We start from the raw sequence: 18,440 nt of genomic DNA on the forward strand, positions 1-18,440 counted from the left end.
GAGTAGTGTTTAACCAATCAGGGACGAAGTAGCTAGCTTTCTAAATAACAGGAAGTCCCTGTTTGTTGTTATTTTGTGCACACAGTGTGTGTGGTGGTGGTGGTGGTGGTGGTGGTGGTGGTGGCGGCGGCGGCGGCGTCTAGCTATGCGTTTGTTCGCTAGCTAGCAAAATGTAACGTAACGAAACGTAACGTAACGAAGCACACGCGAACATTGCGAAACTTATAACGCAAACTTTTGCACATTCTGTCTAGTTGTGGGAGAGTTGAAATGGCAAAAGGTAAGTAGCGAAACATGTGAAGTCGAAACAAGGATGTTTTGAGGTAGTTAACTTTAGCTAGCTAGCTATCTAACGTTACTGTAGCTAGTTAACAACGACGTTAACTTTACTCGGTACAGTAGCTGCGTCCCTAATTTGACTAAAGTTAGCTGGAGAGAGAGACGTTCAATTCGTTTTTATTTTGATAAAATTGATAAGCTACTTTTCATTGTAAATGTCATAATACTATTGAGTAAATTCTATATTCATAAATGTAAATTTTCAATGACGCCCAGATTAAGCCTTCAATCATGTAGGTATGCATTTGTAGTTTTACAAAATTCCCTCAAATTACATAGCTAGTAACAAAGTATTTGTACTGTAGTACTGTACAATGCAATCTTTGATGGATGATGAAATGCGATCTGTCCTCATTTTATTAATATTTTTCTGTACGGGTGGTTTTTGTAATTATGTGCTCTGCTCTTGCCTGACTTGTATATTGTATTGTTTATTTTTGTCCCAATTTTTTGGGACTAGCTATCAACTAGCTAGCAATAATAAACGTTGGATATGCTATGGATATGGTAGGCTATATCAAGGTCAACCTAGCTAATGACCTGACATGTTTGCCTTCAAAGGGAAGAAACAAGTGCTGACCACCTACAACGGACCCGAGGGAACCCTTAAGCCCAAACAATTCGAAAAGGAGACAAAGGAAAATAAACCAGAAATGAATGGGGTAACTTATTATTTTGTTTTCGAAATATAGCACTAATACAGGCTAGTATTGGTCATCAATACTTCTCAGGTGTTAACTAGCTAAATTACACCAGTGCATGTTGCATCCATTCACCATTATCAAAACATTAATGTGTTGCAGGATGCAGGTAATGGTCAGGCCACTTTACAACGTTTTTGGAATCCCAGCAAACCCAGATCTCCTCTGTGCAACAACTCAAGTTCTCTCAGCCAGGAGGAAAATGTGCCTGAGAAATTGACTCAACAAACAGAGAAATCAAAGCAAGGGAAAGGTAACCCACCATTTATTTTCCCCAACCACCACCAATAATGACAATGTTAAATGAACTGCTCAAATCTATTACTTGGACTTCTCTACCTTCTCATTTTCGAAACCATATAATATTGGTTGTCGTCTGAGTAAGACCTTAAAAACCCACCAGATGTCAAATAAAATTGTATTGGTCGCATACACATATTTAGCAGATGTTATTGCGGGTGTAGCGAAATGCTTGTTTTGTGTTCCTAGCTCCAACAGTGCAGTAATATCTAACAAAACACACATCTAAAAAGTAAAAGCATGAAATGAAAATACAGAAATATTAGAAAGAGCAATGTCGGAGTCCGGAGTATAAATGTATACAGTGAGGGGAAAAAAGTATTTGATCCCCTGTTGATTTTGTACGTTTGCCCACTGACAAAGAAATGATCAGTCTATAATTTTAATGGTAGGTTTATTTGAACAGTGACAGACAGAATTACAACAAAAAAATCCAGAAAAATGCATGTCAAATATGTTATAAATTGATTTGCATTTTAATGAGGGAAATAAGTATTTGACCCCCTCTCAATCAGAAAGATTTCTGGCTCCCAGGTGTCTTTTATACAGGTAACGAGCTGAGATTAGGAGCACACTCTTAAAGGGAGTACTCCTAATCTCAGCTTGTTACCTGTATAAAAGGCACCTGTCCACAGAAGCAATCAATCAATCAGATTCCAAACTCTCCACCATGGCCAAGACCAAAGAGCTCTCCATGGATGTCAGGGACAAGATTGTAGACCTACACAAGGTTGGAATGGGCTACAAGACCATCGCCAAGCAGCTTGGTGAGAAGGTGACAACAGTTGGTACCTCGGCCTGGGGCTCCATGTAAGATCTCACCTCGTGGAGTTGCAATGATCATGAGAACGGTGAGGAATCAGCCCAGAACTACACGGGAAGATCTTGTCAATGATTTCAAGGCAGCTGGGACCATAGTCACCAAGAAAACAATTGGTAACACACTACGCCGTGAAGGACTGAAATCCTGCAGCGCCCGCAAGGTCCCCCTGCTCAAGAAAGCACATATACAGGCCCGTCTGAAGTTTGCCAATGAACATCTGAATGATTCAGAGGAGAACTGGGTGAAAGTGTTGTGGTCAGATGAGACCAAAATTGAGCTCTTTGGCATCAACTCAACTTGCCGTGTTTGGAGGAGGAGGAATGCTGCCTATGACCCCAAGAACACCATCCCCACCGTCAAACATGGAGGTGGAAACATTATGCTTTGGGGGTGTTTTTCTGCTAAGGGGACTGGACAACTTCACCGCATCAAAGGGACGATGGACGAGGGCCATGTACCGTCAAATCTTGGGTGAGAACCTCCTTCCCTAAGCCAGGACATTGAAAATGGGTCGTAGATGGGTATTCCAGCATGACAATGACCCAAAACACACGGCCAAGGCAACAAAGGAGTGGCTCAAGAAAAATCACATTAAGGTCCTGGAGTGGCCTAGCCAGTCTCCAGACCTTAATCCCATAGGAAATCTGTGGAGGGAGCTGAAGGTTCGAGTTGCCAAACGTCAGCCTCGAAACCTTAATGACTTGGAGAAGATCTGAAAAGAGTGGAACAAAATCCCTCCTGAGATGTGTACAAACCTGGTGGCCAACTACAATAAACGTCTGACCTCTGTAATTGCCAACAAGGGTTTTGCCACCAAGTACTAAGTCATGTTTTGCAGAGGGGTCAAATACTTATTTCCCTCATTTAAATTTAAATCAATTTATAACATTTTTGACATGCGTTTTTCTGGATTTTGTTGTTATTCTGTCTCTCACTGTTCAAATAAACCTACCATTAAAATTATAGACTGATCATGTCTTTGTCAGTGGGCAAACGTACAAAATCAGCAGGGGATCAAATACTTTTTCCCCTCACTGTATGTATGTATATACACTACATGACCAAAAGTATGTGGACACCTGCTCATCGAATCTCATTCCAAAATTATGGGCATTAAATATGGAATTTCGAAAATGATGATCCTGGCGCCGACGAAGATCGCGGCCTCGCGACTAGCTCTTAGGAAACGGTATTTTTGTTTTTTAATGTTATTTTTTACATTATCACAAGCATTTCGCTACACCCGCAATAACATCTGCTAAACACGTGTATGTGACAAATACTATTTTATTTGATTTGAATTGGTCCCCCCCTTTGATGCTACACTATATACAAAAGTATGTGGACACCCCTTCAAATTAGTGGATTTGGCTATTTCAGCCACACCCTTTGCTGACAGGTGTATAAAATTGAGCCATGCAATCTCCATAGACAAACATTGGCAGTAGAATGTCCTTACTGAAGAGCTCAGTGACTTTCAACGTGGCACCGTCATAGGATGCCGCCTTTCCAACAAGTCAGTTCGTCAAATTTCTGCCCTGCTAGTGCTGCCCCGGTCAATTGTAAGTGCTGTTATTGTGAAGTGGAAACGTCTAGGAGCAACAACGGCTCAGCCGCATAGTGATAGGCCACACAAGCTCACAGAGCAGGACCGCCGAGTGCTGAAGCGCGTAAAAATCGTCTGTCCTCGGTTGCAGCACTCACTACTGGTTTCCAAACTGCCTCTGGAAGCAACATCCGCACAAGAACTGCTCGTCTGGAGCTTCATGAAGTGGGTTTCCATGGCCGAGCAACCACACACAACCCTAAGATCACCATGCGCAATGTTAAGTGTCGGCTGGAGTGGTGTAAAGCTCGCCGCCATTGAACTCTGGAGCAGTGGAAACACATTCTCTGGAGTGATGAATCGCGCTTCACCATCTGGCAGTCCAACGGACAAATCTGGGTTTGGCGGATGCCAGGAGAACGCTACCTGCCCCAATGCATAGTGCCAGCTGTAAAGTTTGGTGGAGGAGGAATAATGGTCTGGGGCTGTTTTTCATGGTTTGGGCTAGGCCCCTTAGTTGCAGTGAAGGGGAAATCTTAACGCTACAGCATACAATGACATTCTAGAAGATTCTGTGCTTCCAACTTTGTGGCAACAGTTTGGGGAAGGCCCTTTCCTATTTCAGCATGACAATGCCCCCGTGCACAAAGCGAGGTCCATACAGAAATGTTTTGTCGATCTGTGTGGAAGAACTTGACTGGCGTGCACAGAGCCCTGACCTCAACCCCATCGAACACCTTTGGGATGAATTGGAACGCCGACTGCGAGCCAGGCCTAATCGCCCAACATCAGTGCCCGACCTTACTAATGCTCGTGGCTGAATGGAATCAAGTCCCCGCAGTAATGTTCCAACATCTAGTTGAAACCTTCCCAGAAGAGTGGAGGCTGTTATAGCAGCGAAGGGGGGATTAACTCCATATTAATGCCCATGATTTTGGAATGAGATGTTCGACGAGCAGGTGTCCACACACTTTTGGTCGTGTGTGTGATGGAATGAATAGACAATATATGGATAGAATATGTAGTATATCTGAAGAATAGTATATGTACAGCAATAGTTATAGGATAGGCCTTGACTAGAATACAGTATATACAGTTGAAGTTGGAAGTTTACATACACCTTGGCCAAATACATTTAAACTCAGTTTCACAATTCCTGACATTTAATCCTAGTAAAAATTCCCTGTCTTAGGTCAGTTAGGATCACCACTTTATTTTAAGAATGTGAAATGTCAGAATAATAGTAGGGTGATTTATTTAAGCTTTTATTTCTTTCATCACATTCCCAGTGGGTCAGAAGTTTACATACACTCAATTAGTATTTGGTAGCATTGCCTTTAAATTGTTTAAATTTGGGTCAAACGTTTCGGGTAGCCTTCCACAAGCTTCCCACAATAAGTTGGGTGAATGTTCTATAGGATTGAGGTCAGGGCTTTGTGATGGCCACTCCAATACCTTGACTTTGTTGTCCTTAAGCCATTTTGCCACAATTTTGGAAGTATGCTTGGGGTCATTGTCCATTTGGAAGACCCATTTGCAACCAAGCTTGAACTTCCTGACTGATGTCTTGAGATGTTGCTTCAATATATCCACATAATTTTCCTTCCTCATGATGCCATCTATTTTGTGAAGTGCACCAGTCCCTCCTGCAGCAATGCACCCCCACAGCATGATGCTGCCACACCCGTGCTTCACGGTTGGGATGGTGTTCTTCAGCTTGCAAGCGACCCCCTTTTTCCTCCAAACATAACGATGGTCATTATGGCCAAACAGTTATATTTTTGTTTCATCCGACCAGAGGACATTTCTCCAAAAAGTACGATCTTTGTCCCCATGTGCAGTTGCAAACCGTAGTCTGGCTTTTTTATGGCGGTTTTGGAGCAGTGGCTTCTTCCTTGCTGAGCGGCCTTTCAGCTTATGTCGATATAGGACTCGTTTTACTGTGGATATAAATACTTTTGTACCGGTTTCCTCCAGCATCTTTACAAGGTCCTTTGCTGTTGTTCTGGGATTGATTTGCACTTTTCGCACCAAAGTACATTCATCTCTAGGATACAGAACGCGTCTCCTTCCTGAGCGGTATGACGGCTGCGTGGTCCCATGGTGTTTGTACAGATGAACGTGGTACCTTCAGGCGTTTGGAAATTGCTCCCAAGGATGAACCAGACTTGTGGAGGTCTACAATTTATTTTCTGAGGTCTTGGCTGATTTTCTTTTGATTTTCCCATGATGTCAAGCAAAGAGGCACTGAGTTTGAAGGTAGGCCTTGAAATACATCCACAGGTACACCTCCAATTGACTCAAATGATGTCAATTAGCCTATCAGATGCTTCTAAAGCCATGACATCATTTTCTGGCATTTTCCAAGCTGTTTGAAGTCACAGTCAACTTAGTGTATGTAAACTTCTGACCCACTGGAATGTGATACAGTGAATTATAAGTGAAATAATCTGTCTGTAAACAATTGTTGGAAAAATTACTTGTGTCATGCACAAAGTAAATGTCGCCAAAACTATAGTTTAACAAGAAATTGGTGGAGTGGTTGAAAAACAAGTTTTAAATGACTCCAACCTAAGTGTATGTAAACATCCGACTTCAACTCTACATATGAAGTGGGTTAAACAATATGTAAACATTATTTAACGTGACCAGTGTTCCATGACTATGTACATAGGGCAGCAGCCTCTACGGTGCATGGTAGAGTAACCGGGTGGTAGCCGTCTAGTGACCAGTTCAGGGCGGGGGCCGGCTAGTGGTGATTATTTGAGTCTGATGGCCTTGAGATAGAAGCTGTTTTTCAGTCTCCCGGTCCCAGGTTTGATGCACGTGTACGGACCTCGCCTTCTGGATGGTAGCGTGGTGAACAGGCTGTGGCTCGAGTGGCTGAGGTCCTTGATCTTCTTGGCCTTCCTGTGACACCGGGTGCTGTAGGTGACCTGGAGGGCAGGCAGTGTGCCCCTGGTGATGCGTTGGGCAGACCGCACCACCCTGCGGTTGCAGACGGTGTAGCTGCCGTACCAGGCGGTGATACAGCCCGACAGGATGCTCTCAATTATGCATCTGTAAAAGTTTGTGGGTCTTATGGGCCAAGCTGAATTTCTTCACCACCCTGTCTGTGTGGGTGGACCATTTCAGATTGTCAGTGATGTTTGCAGAGGAACTTGAAGCTTTTTACAATTCTAGAAGTAGCAGCTTGTGATTAGTTCATGTTGAAAAACATGGTCATGAATAAGTAGGCTACATCTAATAGCTGTATTACATAAACTCAGACCTGCCTGATCAGTTATTGTCTTCTGTGGAATTCATAATTGTTGGACAGGTTTAAAGGTTATTTTTTCCTATAGTAAACCCTCCGAAATTGGGAGAACATCATTTAGAATGCCTGAAGCTTGGAGTACTTGTGTGTTTGCTTGCACGCAAATGTTAAACTTCAAGAACATTGATCCTTCCCTTACAATCAAAGCATAGTATGCCTGCAACAATGCACTGCTTTTTAAATGGACAAAACTTTTAGGGTCTAATTTGAGAAAATTCAAAAATGGCCTTTTAACTACAGAATCATGTATTTAATTATCTGAATTGTTTGACAGCCTTAATATTTACTTGAGTCACTATATTTACTCATTAAACACAACACTCTGCCAACAGAACGAATAACAGACACCTTGATGACCTGATAAAACATGGAGTTGAAGAAGGACTGCAGGTTAGTTTTGAAACTAAATAAAGTCACATTTTACTGACCCTGATCATCTGAACCTGGAATTTGATTTTACCTACTTAAACCCCAATAGGTAAAAAATATAGAGGGGAAGGGAAGAGGAGTGTTTGCCGTCAGATGTTTCAAGAAGGGTCCATTTGTAATTGAGTATCATGGAGACTTGTTGCATCTGGCTGATGCCAAGAAGAGAGAGGCTCTGTATGCCCAAGACCCCGGGACCGGCTGCTACATGTACTATTTTCACTATCTCAGCAAAACCTACTGGTAAGTCATCTACACAAACTTAATTTTCAGTTGTATTAAGTAACCCAGACATACACGGAGTATACCAAACATTAGAAACACCTTCCTAATATTGAGTTGCACTCCCACACACACAAAACCGGTGTGCCTACCATACCCCGTTCAAAGGTACTTACATCTTTGGTCTTGCCCATTCACCCTCCGAATGGCACTCGTACACAATCCATGTCTCAAGGCTTAAAAATCCTTCTTCAACCTGTCTCCTCCCCTTCATCTACACTGATTTGAAGTGGATTTAACAAGTGACATCAAGGGGTCATGGCTTTCACCTGGTCTTTTTGTCATGGAAAGAACAGGTGTTCATGTTTTGTATACTCAGTGTATGTATTGCCACAATGTTGTCAGCTAGCTCATGGACGTTTTCAAATCTTTAATGTCCTCTACAGTGTGGATGCTACAAAAGAATCAACTCACCTGGGAAGGCTGATAAACCACAGTAAAAACGGCAACTGCCAGACCAAGCTCCATGACATGGATGGAATACCTCATCTCATACTGGTGGCTTCCAGGGACATTGAGGCAGAGGAAGAGCTGCTTTATGACTATGGTGACCGCAGCAAGGAATCAATCTCTGCTCACCCTTGGCTCAAATACTGATGTGCCACCAGAGTATTTTCTCAAGAGAATGACTAGGTGCATTTGATTTCTTCAAAAAGAGATTCAGATCTTTTTTTTTTTTTTATCCATTCCATTGGCCCTAAGGTGCAACTGCTTTCCGATGAGACAAATGAAGTGTGCCTGATGGTTTTTTATCTGTCTTCTGCTTTTTCAAGCAATGCATTTGGGCAAAACGGTGGCTGTATGAATAAGGTGGAGGACAACCTTCAAGATGGCAAATGGGTTAATTTGTTTTTAAAACTATCAATTTATTGCTGGATTTGGAGGTCGTTTTTATACATATTTAGGCCAGTGTGTCCATGAAAATGTGTGAAATATTTTGTGACATACTAGCTATTGTTTTTAGGTTGCTTTTATATAAGTGATTAATTTATAATGCTAGTTATGGTTCTAGTTGACGCAACAATTTTCATATGAGCGTCAATGCTCTCCTGGCTTCAGGGAGAACAGCTTATATTTGATTTTTAAATGTAGCTTTTTTTGTTGCAATGGGTGAAATATCCTAATGAATTTTGAACACAATTTACAATGCAAGTTGCTCTTTTTGAGAGTAAATGAAATGTGTACATAGACAAATCTGTTCAGAAATCTGGCTAGCATGGAAGCTCATTTTGCAAAGCATAGAAAGGCAAGCTTGGTCTTTGACAAATGTACCAATTATTAATATTCACAAAGACAATGAACAGTCCAGCCTCGTTGTATGAGTATTTCACAACGTGCAACATATTAAATATAGTTTGAGTGATTGTATAACAGTAATATTTTTAAATGGCTTTCTTTACAGCTGCTCTATTATTTGAGAGGTCAAATAGTACAGTTCAAAAGCCATTTGAAGAAAATGTCATGAACTTGCATAAAAATGTACAGGATAGACCATTTTGGTAACACTTTATATAGGCTCTTATACCTGTGTAGAGAAACGACAGTCCATCATTACTTTAAGACATGAAGGTCAGTCAATACGGAAAATTAAGAACTTTGAAAGTTTCTTCAAGTGCAGTCGCAAAAACCATGAAGCGCTATGATGACACTGGCTCTCATGAGGACCGCCACAGGAATGGAAGACCCAGAGTTACCTCTGCTGCAGAGGATAAGTTCATTAGAGTTACAAGCCTCAGAAATTGCAGCCCAAATAAATGCTTCAGAGTTCAAGTACCAGACACATCTCAACATCAACTGTTCAGAGGAGACTGCGTGAATCAGGCCTTTGTGGTCGAATTGCTGCAAAGAAACCACTACTAAAAGACACCAATAAGAAGAGACTTGCTTGGGCCAAGAAACACGAGCAATGGACATTAGACTGGTGGAAATCTGTCCTTTGGTCTGATGAGTCCAAATATGAGATTTTTGGTTCCAACCGCCGTGTCTTTGTGAGACGCGTGTATGTGAACGGATTATCTCTGCATGTGTGGTTCCCACCGTGAAGCATGGAGGAGGAGGTGTGATGGTGCTTTGCTGGTGACACTGTCTGTGATTTATTTAGAATTCAAGGCACACTTAACCAGCATGGCTACCACAGCATTCTGCAGCGATACGCCATCCCATCTGGTTTGCGCTTGGTGGGACTATCATTTGTTTTTCAACAGGACGATGACCCAAAAAACACCTCCAGGCTGTGTAATGGCTATTTGACCAAGAGTGATAGACTGCTGCATCAGATGACCTGGCCTCCACAATCACCCGAACTCAACCCAATTGAGATGGTTTGGGATGAGTTGGACCGCAGAGTGAAGGAAACGCAGGCAACAAGTGCTCAGCATATGTTGGACCTCCTTCAAGACTGTTGGAAAAGCATTACTCATAAAGCTGGTTGAGAGAATGCCAAGAGTGTGCAAAGCTGTCATCAAGGCAAAGGGTGGCTACATTGAAGAATAACATATTTCAATTAGTTTAACACTTTTTTTGGTTACTACGTGATGCCATGTGTTATTTCCTCGTTTTGATTTCTTCACTATTATTCTACAATGTAGAAAATAGTAAAAATAAAGACACCCTTGAATGAGCAGGTGTGTCCAAACCTTTGACTGGTACTGTACACAGGAAACTGTTGAGCGTGAAAAACCCAGCAGCGTTGCAGTTCTTTGACACAAACCGGTGAGTTTGGCACCTAATACCATACCCCGTTCACCGGCACTTAAATCTTGTCTTGCCCATTCACTCTCTGAATGGCACACATACACAATCCATGTCTCAAGGCTTTAAATTCCTTTAACCTGTCTCCTCCCCTTCAGCTACACTGATTTTAAGTGGATTTAACAAGTGACATCTATAAAGGATCATAGCTTTCACTTAGTCAGTCTCATAGTAAGAGCAGGTGTTAATGTGTTGTGTACAGTTGAAGTCGGAAGTTTACATACACTTAGGTTGGAGTCATTAAAACTCGTTTTTCAACCACTCCACACATTTCTTGTTAACAAACTATAGTTTTGGCAAGTCGGTTAGGACATCTACTTTGTGCATGACAAGTAATTTTTCCAACAATTGTTTACAGACAGATTATTTCACTTATAATTCACTGTATCACAATTCCAGTGGGTCAGAAGTTTACATACACTAAGTTGACTGTGCCTTTAAAAAGCTTGGAAAATTCCAGAAAATGATGTCATGGCTTTAGAAGCTTCTGATATGCTAATTGACATCATTTGAGTCAATTGGAGGTGTACCTGTGGATGTGTTTCAAGGCCTGCCTTCAAACTCAGTGCCTCTTTGCTTGACATCATGGGAAAATCAAAAGAAATCAGCTAAGACCTCAGAAAAAGAATTGTAGACCTCCACAAGTCTGGTGCATCATTGGGAGCAATTTCCAAACGCCTGAAGGTACCACGTTCATCTGTACAAACAATAGTACGCAAGTATAAACACCATGGGACCAAGCATCTGTCATACCGTTCAGGAAGGAGACGCGTTCTGTCTCCTAGTGATGAACGTACTTTGGTGCGAAAAGTGCAAATCAATCCCAGAACAACAGCAAAGGACCTTGTGAAAACAGGAACAAAAGTATCTATATCCACAGTAAAACGAGTCCTATATCGACATAACCTGAAAGGCCGCTCAGCAAGGAAGAAGCCACTGCTCCAAAACCACCATAAAAAAGCCAGACTACGGTTTGCAACTGCACATGGGGACAAAGATCGTACTTTTTGGAGAAATGTCCTCTGGTCGGATGAAACAAAAATAGAACCGTTTGGCCATAATGACCATCGTTATGTTTGGAGGAAAAAGGGGGTCGCTTGCAAGCTGAAGAACACCATCCCAACCGTGAAGCACGGGTGTGGTAGCATCATGCTGTGGGGGTGCTTTGCTGCAGGAGGGACTGTTGCACTTCAAAAAATAGATGGCATCATGAGGAAGGAAAATGATGTGGATATATTGAAGCAACATCTCAAGACATCAGTCAGGAAGTTAAAGCTTGGTCGCAAATGGGTCTTCCAAATGGACAATGACCCCAAGCATACTTCCAGAGTTGTGGCAAAATGGCTTAAGGACAACAAAGTCAAGGTATTGGAGTGACCATCACAAAGCCCTGACCTCAATCCTATAGAAAATGTGTGGGCAGAACTGAAAAAGCATGTGCGAGCAAGGAGGCCTACAAACCTGACTCAGTTACACCAGCTCTGTCAGAAGGAATGGGCCAAAATTCACCCAACTTATTGTGGGAAGCTTGTGGAAGGCTACCCGAAACGTTTGACCCAAATTAAACAATTTAAAGGCAATGCTACCAAATACTAATTGAGTGTATGTAAACTTCTGACCCACTGGGAATGTGATGAAAGAAATAAAAGCTGAAATAAATCATTTTCTTTACTATTATTCTGACATTTCACATTCTTAAAATAAAGTGGTGATCCTAACTGACCTAAGACAGGGAATTTTTACTAGGATTAAATGTCAGGAATTGTGAAAAACTGAGTTTAAATGTATTTGGCTAAGGTGTATGTAAACTTCTGACTTCAACTGTACATCCTAATGGCTATAACATTCCAATGGCAGTAGGGTGCTCATGTAGTCTTGGAGGTCCTGTCTCTACTGGGGCTACTGTTGTAACCCCTGTCTTGAACGTTGGTCTTTGCAAGGTTCAATCTGTTCATTCAGAGTTTCATCACAATTTGGCACAATGTTCAACCAAAAAGGAATCCTCTGTTACAGCTCATTTTTGTACAAAGTTCAAGGAAACATTAGTTCGGTGTGCATCTACCATGTTATTCTACCTAAAAAGTGCAGAAATAGGAATTTTCCTGTAACTATGAATGACATTTGAGACAAATCTATAAAAAGACAATGCCGAGATACTTTTAAAAGGCTTAATTATTCCAGAGTTTAAAAATGCCATTCATTACCAAAAAAAAAATATCCTAATACAAAGAAAGCATAGAAAAAAGTATGTGCATAAAAATGTTTGGTTTGTCGTTATTATTAATGCTTTAGGTCCTCACACAGGTTGTCCTTATTTCCGCCTGAATGAAAACCTACAAATAAAGAAATAATAATTAGTTCAGAATGCATTTGAGAAAGCTTGCTCTGCAATTTGTTTTTGCCAACACAATTTAGGTCCCTAGAAGTTACTGGTCTTTACAAAGGAGGTGAAGGGGGAGGAGTGCGTGAATTTGCAGTGTCTGCTGAGGCTTGACTGTGTCACATCAGGCAGACCATAACAATACTGACCACAGCAGCAAAGCTGGCCTCGTGGAGTGGCCAGCAACAGTTACATCTGCTTTCTCTCTTCATTCACATTCTCCCAATCACACAGCATCAGCGCAAACAGCCAGCCAGTCACAAGCCGGTCATTATAAGGCAGAGACGGACTGTGAGAACAAACTACCCCTGGTTGTCCACCCTGTGATACCATGATGAATGTCTCTGAAATACTTCAATGTGTTTTCAGAGTGTAAATCAACCTCTTCAAACTGCATGCTTTTCACACAGTTTACTATGGATGTTAAATGGTTATGCAAAGTTGATTTGTGAAAAAAGCTCATTGCTTACAGCTTTCTGATGGTGGTCTTTTCCTCTCTTGGTTCCTCTTCTTTAGTCTCATCTGTTGTGTCAGGAACAGGTTCCGAAGAGGATGGTGATTCCAGGTCAACCTCTACCATGGCTTGCTTGCCCTGTGGCAGCATCCCACTGCAAGTACAGAGCACTACATTAAAGGGGAACAACGGCAAATTTTGGCATATGTCTAACTGCCTAAACTTCTCTGAATTAGTGTTGGACTTTCTCAAAGTGCCCCTCCCCCTCGCTGCAGCGCAAAATATAACTGAGGAATACAGCAAATCTACTGACAGAAATCACATTCCGTCAGCAAACATACACTGAACAAAAATATAAATGCAACTTGTAAAGTGTTGGTTCCATGTTTGAGCTGAAATAAAAGGTCCCAGAAATGTTCCATACGCACAAAAAGCTTATTTTTATATCCCTGTTAGTGAGCATTTCTCCTTTGCCAATATAAACTGTCAAACCATCTCAGGGATGCTTATCTGCGTGCTCGTCGTCCTCACCAGGGTCTTAACCTGACTGCAGTTCACCGTCCTCACCAGGGTCTTAACCTGACTGCAGTTCACCGTCGTAACCCACTTCAGTGGGCAAATGCTCACCTTCGATGCCACTGGCATGCTTGAGAAGTGTGCTCTTCATGAATGAATCCCGGTTTCAACTGTATCGGGCAGATGGCAGACAGCGTGTATGGCGTTGTGTGGGCGAGTGGTTTGCTGATGTCTACGTTGTGAACAGAGTGCCCCATGATGGCGGTGGGGTTATGTATTGGCAGGCATAAGCTACGGACAACAAACACAATTGCATTTTATCGATGGCAATTTGAATGCACAGAGATACCGTGACGAGATCCTGAGGCCCATTGGTTGTGGCCCATTGGTTATGCCATTCATCCGCCGCCTCATGTTTCAGCATGATGATGCATGGCCCCATGTCCACGCCCCTCTTTTTTTTTTTTTTAAGGTATCTACCAACAGATGCATATCTGTATTCCCAGTCATGTGAAATCCATAGATTAGGGCCTAATTTATTTATTTCAATTGACTGATTTCCTTATATGAACTGTAACTAAGTAAAATCTTTGAAATTGTTGCGTTTATATTTTTGTTCAGTGTAAATTCGGGAAGCCTAATCAATTAAGATACCACAAACATTCACGGGTTCACAATTGTACCTTTTCTGAGATCTCTGCCAAGCAAGAGGGAACAGCAGCCCGTGGGTTTATTGCGCATGCAACAACACACGAACGAGGGAACTCGTAAAACAACATTGTCACCGGCAGTTTTCAAAATACATCAGACTTTACCACATCACCCAACAAGCCTTTTAATGTTGACCTATTGTCAGAAGCCATTTCTTTCTTTAATGCCTTTCTCTGTAGCCTAAACCAAGCAGAAAATGCGCAAGTCCTGTGCGACACAACACAACTTTATCACTCGAGAAATGTATACTGAAGCAAACATTTCACCCACCTTTTTAGATAAGAATATATCTGCATACCTTTGTCATGTCAACCATCCATCCGAATCCATCCATCCGCTTGTCTTCATAAACGTTCACTCACATAGCCTATTATGGGGTAGCTAATCTAGCCCAGTTTCTAGACCAGGGATGGGCAACTTTGACGGTGGTGGGGGCCACAAAAAATCTGAACTCATCATGGGGGGCCGCAGTGGCTCACAGGTCTGAGTACCCACATCCATACCCACACATGCAGTCAGAACCGGCCCTAGCCTTTTAGGGGCCTTAAGTGAAATTTTGTTTGGTGGCCTCCCCTCCACCTTGCCAGCAAAACGTAACTTTGAAAGTTGACCTTTGGAGAAATGGAACGATACAGAGCAGCAGCTTCGAAATTTGATGTTTGGAGAAGTGGAACGATGCAAAGCAGGAGCAGCAACCATGGGTGTCAAAAACACTTCAAAATGTGACATTTAGAGAAACGTGGATAAAAGTCTATGTCTGCAGTGAGACTGTGAGAGCTTGTTGATTTTGCCATAGGGTGGAGAAAAAGGTTTGCAGTTTTTAATATGATCTGAGTGAGAGTGACTAACAAAATCAATGGGGGCCCCCCCGGTCGGTAATTCGACCATTATTTAACAAGTTTAGATAGCTGGCCGCCAGACTAATTTATCAATCTAAAAAATGTTCGCTGACATGGCCTAATTGAGTGATGGTCAGTGATTGACATAACAGGAAAACTGCTGATGCACAACCAAATTTCGAAATTGCAACTTGTGTATTCTACTATTCTAACTCTCAACAGTAAGTTGAGACCCTGACTGAGTAAAAAATGTTGTCTTGTTAAATTGATCCGCGGGCCTACAAAAGCCGCTAGTTGCCCATCCCTGTTCTAGACAGACATACAAAGTAAATTGAAAGCAGGTGAAGGGTTCTGGCGGTTCTGTTATGGCTGGTGGGTGAAATGTTTGCTTCAGTATACATTTCTTGAGCACTAAAGTTGTGTGTTGTCACGCACGGGACTCCGGCATTTTCTGCTTGGTTTAGGCTGCAGAGAAAGGCATTGAATTAAAGAAATGGCTTCTGACAATTATGCCTATAGTAAAAGGCTTGTTTTGTTGGGTGATATTTTGAAAACGGTCAGTGACAGTGTTGTTTATGAGGAGTTCCCTCGTGTGTGTGTTGCACACGCAGCAAGCCCACAGGCTGCTGTTTCCTGCTTGCTTAGCAGAAATCTCAGAAAATGTAACATTCTGAACCTATGACCCAAATCTATCACACAAAATGTATATGTCCTATCTCACAATTGATTGGGCTTTAGTATGTTCGCTGTAACATAACGTTAATTTTTTTCCCGTAGATTTGCTGTACTCCACAAAGTTATATCTAGCGCTGCAATGAGGGGCGCGTACCTTTGTGACGTAGCTCTACCTCACTCTCCCTGAGTGAGGTGCACACTTTGACAGACTGTCCAACACTAAGTCAGAGGTTCAGGCACTTCTTAAGACACATTTTCCCTTTAAATATGTGCACATGTTGGTTGGGGGACTGGTCAGGTCTGGCTCTGTATTCTACCTATTGAAGAGCTGCAACTCTTCTTGGGCCACCAGTAGCTGGGCTTTGAGCTGGTTCCTCTCCTGAAGCACCTCCTTCAACTCCTGCATTGTGAAGCGTGGTCTGTTGGGATCTTTCATGTCTACCACCAGTTTGTTTGGTCCTAGTGTTTGCTGAGAGAAGATATTGATTAAAGGCATAAACTCATTAAAAAAAGGAGTCCACACAACTGTATGTTGCAAAGTAGAGTGTATAGCAACCCAGTGAAACATAAAACAACCTTTACATACCCTGACAGAACCTAGTCCAGTTAGAGATGACCACATAATGGAAAACTAAATGTATCGATTCTGTCCACAACTGTTAAAGATTCCTGGTCTAAAAAAAATCTAACTCACCTTTTCCTGCCCCGCAGAACTTTCTCTCACGATTCTATCCAGTTCACTTTTCAAGTTGTCTCGTTCCATTTTCAACTCCTCCAGCGATAGGTTGTACTTATTCACTAACGTTTCAAACATCTCCAAAACACGCACAATTTTGAATTGCAAATCTGAGACTTCCTCACCTGTATTACTTATTTTCAGCAAATCTCTGCCAATGACGTATGAAATGTCATAAACATCTTCCACTGTCAGCTCAAATGCGTCCTTCTCGAACGCAGAAGCGGGTGAGGACTGGGACTCGTTCAACTCTTCCATTTCTCGTGTTCCAAAAACACACCGAATTGAGTTGAAAGAAACACGAGTTTGTTTTCTCAACCGTTGGGACCGATTTCTCAAATCAACCGTTATGACATTTAACATAGAAGAAACGTATGAACAGTAATAAATGTAGTTCCATGCGAGCTACAGTAGCCACTTCAAGTTATTAACTGAATGGACCCTCCTCTTTCAAAATGTTCAATGTTCCGCCGCTTGTAACAAGAGAGCAACGTTTCCCTGGTGACCGTGAAGCCATGCGCATAATCGGTTAAACAGCACGTGATGTTTCCCCGGTATTTTCTACTTTCTACTTTGAACTTCAATGTTTGAAGTTAGATTGACATTCCGTCAACCAGGGGGCCTTGTGGGCATCAGAAAGCTTGCAGGGGTCCCTGAAAATGCAGCGATAAAACCATCAGAAATAACAAAGCAAACAAATATGCTAGAACTGAAGGGCATTAAAACTGTGCAATGTTATATGTTTAAGTGTCGACAATTGAGCAAACACTGAGAACGGGTTGAAAACCATATCTATTGGAAAAAATAGCTTCTTATCATAATCACATTTTTAGCAGACGCTCTTATCCAGAGCGACTTACAGTTAGTGAGTACATTCATTGGGAATCGAACCCACAACCCTGGCGTTGCAAACGCCATGCTCTACCAACTGAGCTACATCCCTGCCGGACATTCCCTCCCCTACCCTGGACGAATTGTGCGCCGCCCCATGGGTCTCCCAGTCGCGGCCGTCTACGACAGAGCCTGGATTCGAACCAGGATCTCTAGTGACACTGCGATGCTGTGCCTTAGACCACTGCGCCACTCGGGAGTCACAAGATACCAGCTTTTAATACAGTCTACTTACTGCTAGTATAAAGCACCATATCTGTACAACAAAACATTTATTGAAAAGGCACAGGATATCTCTCAGATAGCACATTATTCTCTCCCAGATAGCACGTTCTTCTCTCCAGAATTAATCTCTCATTGTCCCCTCAGGACAACTTTGTCCTGATAATCCCACTTGGCATGATGCTCTTCATGACATTCTTCATAGGTTCATCTTACCCACTTTAGGCCTCAAAACACCAAGCTCTCCTGGCAAACTATGCCCTGAATATGAGTCATCTGACAGCCTGAGCACATATTTTTGGTACTGTATTCAACCAGTACTCCAATAATTCACCCTCTGGCGCTCCCCTGCACCCTCTGGTGGTAACTGGCTGTTGGACATTCCCATGACAATTGTTGGTGCACGGACTCCCATGACAATTGTTGGTGCACGGACCCATTCCTTTACTTGGAGACCACCAGCATGGGACATTATAGGTCCCAGCTAATGGATGCTTCAGTGCCTCCTGAGCCTGCTTCATGTGTAAATAAT

The 18,440-nt window shown here is 42.3% G+C and overlaps 1 protein-coding gene and 1 pseudogene across 1 annotated transcript; one reads left to right on the forward strand and one right to left on the reverse strand.

Moving 5' to 3' along the window:
* Positions 1 to 270: 270 nt before the first annotated feature.
* LOC121583975 (N-lysine methyltransferase KMT5A-A) lies at positions 271 to 9,036 on the forward strand. Its single transcript, XM_041899824.1, has 5 exons — positions 271 to 280; positions 1,254 to 1,293; positions 7,358 to 7,415; positions 7,504 to 7,694; positions 8,120 to 9,036. Exons 1-5 carry the CDS (start codon positions 271 to 273, stop codon positions 8,328 to 8,330), a joined length of 510 nt encoding a protein of 169 aa, XP_041755758.1. The 3' UTR covers positions 8,331 to 9,036.
* Positions 9,037 to 12,246: 3,210 nt separating this feature from the next.
* On the reverse strand, positions 12,247 to 18,296 carry LOC123481145 (annotated as a pseudogene).
* Positions 18,297 to 18,440: the final 144 nt, after the last annotated feature.

The sequence above is a fragment of the Coregonus clupeaformis genome, chromosome 16 (genome assembly GCF_020615455.1).
Source record: "Coregonus clupeaformis isolate EN_2021a chromosome 16, ASM2061545v1, whole genome shotgun sequence".
NCBI lineage: Eukaryota > Metazoa > Chordata > Actinopteri > Salmoniformes > Salmonidae > Coregonus > Coregonus clupeaformis.

Excerpts from the sequence above, each read along its gene's own strand:
- LOC121583975 (XM_041899824.1), top strand. Across the intron at positions 1,294-7,357 it reads GAAATCAAAGCAAGGGAAAG|AACGAATAACAGACACCTTG; the intron begins GTAACCCACCAT and ends CTCTGCCAACAG. Across the intron at positions 7,695-8,119 it reads TATCTCAGCAAAACCTACTG|TGTGGATGCTACAAAAGAAT; the intron begins GTAAGTCATCTA and ends TGTCCTCTACAG.